This window comes from Vespa mandarinia, chromosome 3, assembly GCF_050613455.1.
Source record: "Vespa mandarinia isolate Hongniang chromosome 3, ASM5061345v1, whole genome shotgun sequence".
Classification (NCBI taxonomy): domain Eukaryota; kingdom Metazoa; phylum Arthropoda; class Insecta; order Hymenoptera; family Vespidae; genus Vespa; species Vespa mandarinia.
In genome coordinates this window covers 8,832,501-8,837,933 of record NC_140812.1, presented here as the reverse complement: position 1 = coordinate 8,837,933, position 5,433 = coordinate 8,832,501, and the positions used below count along the sequence as shown (strand labels likewise).

General features: G+C 36.8%; 1 protein-coding gene across 1 annotated transcript in view; it reads left to right on the top strand.

Moving 5' to 3' along the window:
• Window positions 1-232: 232 nt before the first annotated feature.
• LOC118447799 (galactoside 2-alpha-L-fucosyltransferase Sec1) overlaps window positions 233-5,433 on the top strand; it is a 5,341-nt gene continuing 140 nt past the window's right edge. Inside the window, exons 1-3 of the mRNA XM_035880170.2 lie at window positions 233-1,043; window positions 2,663-3,851; window positions 4,232-5,433. The exon at window positions 4,232-5,433 is cut by the window's right edge and continues 140 nt beyond it. Of these exons, the coding sequence (XP_035736063.1) occupies window positions 3,388-3,851; window positions 4,232-4,772 (1,005 nt within the window). The 5' untranslated portion in view covers window positions 233-1,043; window positions 2,663-3,387 and the 3' untranslated portion in view covers window positions 4,773-5,433. The remainder of the gene's footprint in view (window positions 1,044-2,662; window positions 3,852-4,231) is intronic.

Here is a 5,433-nt window from a genome sequence, read left to right as displayed (position 1 = left end):
GATAGATGGTAAATTTTTGTAGGAAACTATAATACCGACGAACGTTCAATTATAAAGCTGAATCATTTTTTCCACAGGAGGGAAGCACAAGATCGAACTATGAGATATTACTACCCTTCGCGTGAACTGCGAAATACATGGATGAGAGGGATGAAGTAGAAGCAGGGAGGTTAATCGACGACGATCTTCGATGGAAGTGGGGGTGGTGATTGTAATAGTGGTGGCAGTAATATCGGTGGTGGTAGTACTGGTGCTAGTAGTCGTAGTCGTAGTGGTTGTGGTAGTGGTGGTGCTGGTAGTGATAGTGTTAGTGGTGGTAGTAGTAACAGTGGTGGTGAAGGTGGCGTCGAGAGCTCCCTATGACGTCATATCTCTGGACTGTGGAAACAACATCTCGAAAGGATGGAAGCTAGTCGAGAGGCACGCCGTGTTCCTTCTTTTTATTCTCGAGGACGTGATAACGGCCGTGTTAAGTGGTAACCGTGGACGTTTAATCAGACACACGGGAACAACAACAACATTTTTGTCGAGAACAACGACGACGATTACGACGACGACGACAACAACAAAGAAGAAGAAGAAGAAAAAGAAAAAGAAGAAGAAGAAGAAGACGAGGACGATGATGACGACGACGATGACAGTCAATGAGTTCGTTTGAAGTGACCGTTGAAGAGTTATAAGAAAATAAAAAAAGATAAATAAATAAATAAATAAATAAAAGAGAAAATGAAAGGAGAAAAATATAGTGGCTCGTCTTCTTCATTATCACGTTCATCTGATATTATTAATCGTCGTTGTTGTTAGCCACTCAATCGCTCCCTCGCTCTCATTCACTCGGCTAACAACCGGCTCGACTACTGTCGTCGCGAAGGAGCCATCGAGGACAAGCAACAAGCGTTCTCGAGCGGCGCGCGAGACCGGGCATCGATTTAGCCGGGAAAACATGACACTGAGAGACCGACGACTAAGCTATCGCTTTTCCACGGAACGCCGTCCTTCTTCTGGACGTACGATAACGTGCGAAAACCAGCTAGACGGCACGGGTAAGTCAACCGTAAAAATGGGCTTTCATACTCAATTTAATTCCCACGCACGATCGGCGCTTTTGCACAATGCACCCTCCCTTTCTCTTTCTCTCTCTCTCTTTCTCTTTCTATCTCTATCTCTATCTCTATCTCTATCTATCTATCTTTGTTATATTTGTTATAGTTTCCTTTTTCTATATCTCTCTTCGTCTTTCAATATATTTCTCTCTCTCTCTTTCTCCCCCATCCTTCTTTCCGTCTTTTTCTTTTCTATTGGATTTTGTTATATTTCTTTTTCTTTTTCTTTTTTCCTCATCATTTCTCTCTCTCTCTCTCTCTCTCTCTCGCTCTCTCTCTCCTCTCTCTCTGCCTGTCTCTTCTTTCCCATACATTTTACCATCTCTTTCTCTTTCCTTTCCTTCGTTTATTTAATATTCCCTTATTTAATTTCTGTCATCTTCCTTTTCTTTTCTTTTCTATTTCTTTTTTTTTCTTTTTCTTTTTCTTTTTCTTTTTCTTTTTCTTTTTCTTTTTCTTTTTCTTTTTCTTTTTCTTTTTCTTTTTCTTTTTCTTTTTATACGTTCTCTCGTCACGTTTGATCGCAAGCGAGACGTCACGGAAAATACGAAAGAAAAAATTTGCCGGGACGAAGCTCACCCCCAATCAAAGATATATCTCTATCCTGCTTTCTAGCGAGCTGCGTAATACGTACATATATACATACATACATACATACATACATACATACATACATACATACATACATACATACATATATACGTACATACATATGTACATATGTATATATATATATATATATATATATATATATATATATATACATACATACATATAACTATGAGAAAGTCCATACATTCGTGATCGCACGCACTCACTCACGCGACCGAGATAGAATCTTCGATTTGATTTACCGAGCTCTACGTGGCTGAAAATGCTACGCCTATTATCCGTTTCCTATCTTTGACGACTTTCGTCATTTAATTGCGCTCAAAGATGTATCGTTGCACTTTCATATCGAAGAAATGAATTTCTTGAGGCTCGATCGACAATGATTATCGATCGATAAGAATTAACAATACGTAACTGTTATTATGAAATTTCATCAATCGGATAATAGTCATTGACATCATACAAAATTTCACTTTTTCTATACAAATTCCGATATAAGACGAAGGTTTTTATTTATTAATTTAAAAAAATTTTTTTCTTTTTCTTTTTTCTTTTTTTTTCCATTTAATCAAAAAGAAAAAAGAGAACGTTTAGAACGAATTGCCTTACGTCATTCGTAATTTCTCTCGTAATATTATATGTTCTGGCATGCATATGCGTTTCAGAGGTTTTAAACGACAAAACTACGCGCACGCACATACACACACACACACACACACACACATACATACATACATACATACATACATACATACATACGACTTTGTCACCCCACTCACAATCCCACCCGCAAGTCCACCCAACGTTTTCCATATAAATTTGCACGCTCACGTAATCCGCACGGCCGGCCCTCTCTCAATGCTTCTTCTTCCACCCGCTTATATCATACATAACATACGTATAGTTCACGAACGTAATTACTATTAACAATATTATCATTGCAAAAGATGTACATAGGAAAGCGAGGGACACGGCACGCCTGTAGATACCGATATGCCGGACTAGAGCGTGAGATGGACAGCGGGTAGTGCGCTATAGAAAAAAAAAAGAGTAATAATAATTGTAATAATTATAATTATAATTATAATTATAATTGAAAAGTTTTCATAATACAAAAGTAAGAAGAAAAGGGAGGAAAGGAATTTACAAGCAAAGCAAATCGAGCAGTAGAAAGAGAGCATAGGCTAGAGGTGCATTCGGTAGAGAAAGAAAGAAAGAAAGAGAAACAGAGAGAGAGAGAGTCAAAGTTAGAGTGAAAGTGAGAGAGAAAGAAGAAAATTGTTGAATGTTGAGATAAGAATGATATTGAGAAGATTATAAAGAAAAGAGAAAGAGAGAGAGAGAGAGAGAGGGAGAGGGAGAGTGTTGAAAAATTGTTAAGAAAAGTGGAATAAAAGAAAGAGAGAGAGAGTGAGAGTGAGAGTGAAAGTGAGAAAGAAAGAAAGAAATTGTTGAATGTATTAAAGTGAGAAAGATATAAAAAAAGAGAATAAAGAAAGTTAGAAAAAGGACGAGAGAGAGAGAGAGAGAGAGGGAGAGAAAGAGAGAGTGTGTGTGAGAAAGTGAGAAAGAAGTAAAATTGTTGAATGTATTAAAGCAAGAGAAAGATATTAGAAAGAGGATAAAGAGATTTAGAGAGGGAAAGAGGGAGAGAAAGAGAGAGAGAGAGAGAATGAGCCACGCTCAACAGCATGTGCTTGCGAGCGCCATAGTCCTCGCTCTGATAGTGGTCTTCGGCATCCACGTCTTCCTCTTTCCCATGTACACCTCCAGTCCGGCGTCAAGGCACACGAAGATCTCATCGTACGAGCAAGCATTATGTCGGACCAATCTGAAAAGTGTCCGAGTACCACCAGAATGGAGGAATCCTTGTCCAAAATATGGAATTGTCACGGCTGTCCAAGGTGGCCGACTCGGTAATCAAATTTGGGAATACGCCTCGGTATGGGCAACCGCTAGAAGAACCGGTTTAGAACCGTTTATGCCTCGTTGCATATTAAAGACACTCGAGGAACATTTTGAAAATCTCAGTATACCACCTTTGAGTTATATCGGAAGATGTACTCTCGACGTTGGCCAAGTTGTCAATTCGCTTGGTCAATGGAACAGTACCGAACAGAACATCATTATACCGAGGTATATTATTCTTTATATTTAATCTTTAATTTTTTAAATTAAATAATAAAGTATATGTTAAAGTAAAACGCGACTATTTGATTTCAATATATTATATATGATTGGTCAGATTATTATCGTTAATGTTAAATATACATATTTAGTTATTATTAAATGATACGATTATTAAGTCGTACGTGAGATATTGTCGAATTTTTTTTATCGATGAATTAATCGATCTTACGAAATGTTCATGTTAATGATTTAACTATAATATATGTAAATATTATACACCTTAGGAAGTAATTACGTTGTAAAGAAATAATACTTAACGTTACGATAATTAATGTTAGTAAAGTAGTATATATACAAGATAGTATATAAGTATATTATATTGACAGGCATGCAGCATACTGGTCTTTGATTCTTGTCTGGTTGGACGATGTACGCCGTGAATTTACATTCAAAGCAAGCTTAAGAGCAAACGCCGAAACGGTACTACGTGATGTCGCTGAAACATTTAATCTGTCTCAGCCAACTTACGTGAGCGTACATGTTAGGAGGACCGATTACGTCGATTATCTATGGCAAAAACTAAAAGTCAGACCAGCGCCTATCAGTTATTACTTCGCAGCTATGGATTACTTCGTCGGTAAATATGATAACGTCGTATTCATTGTTACAAGCGACAATATAGACTGGTGCAAACACAATCTACGTAGCAAACGTCACAAAATGAGTTTCGTCTCGGAAGCAGATGGTAAAGGACCCGGTAAGGATCTTGCAGTCTTGTCCGTATGTAATCATAGTATCATAGACTACGGCACGTACGGCTCATTTGGAGCTATTTTGGCCGCTGGTGAAACAGTCGTCTACAACGTAACGACATACTTTTCCACCTTGATCGCTGAAGTTTTACCCAAGTGGAGGATAATGAGTTGAAGGAAAGCATAGATAGATTATGAAAGAAAAGGATAGAACGGATAGATAGATAGATTGATTGATTGTTTGATTGATTGATTGATTGATTGATTGATTGATGGATTGATTGAGACGGGGAATGTAGGATAAATAATTTCTAATACGAGATTAGAAGGAAGAATAGAGGAAACAAGTGAAAAAAAGAATTAAAAAATACGTATGTACAAATCTGCAATTTAAGAGTAGTAAGTGTGTGTGTGTATGTGTGTGTTTGTGTTACTTTTTCCTTTCTCTTTTTCTTTCGTAGACTCTTTGATTCGTTGATTCTATTTTTTTTTTGTCGTTTTTCGATGCTGCATGACTTTTCCGAGTTTTCTCACCGATTAGATCCGTTCATAACTCTTCGTTAGTAATGATGGTTATCGGATTTCATTCGAACACCTTGAAATAGTCTATGTATACGTACATATGTATACGAGCCATTATTTTTCAAAGTGGTAAAAATCCAATTTCGAAACAAAAAGAAAGAAGAAAAGATTGAGTTGAAATTGGTTCTGTCTTTAAAATTGATGCTTTAAAGGGGAAAATCTGGAAGAATTGAATTTTTTATTTTTTTTTTTGTTTTTTTTTTGTTTTTTTGTTTTTTTTCGTTTAAGACCATTACAAACCAATATATATTGTT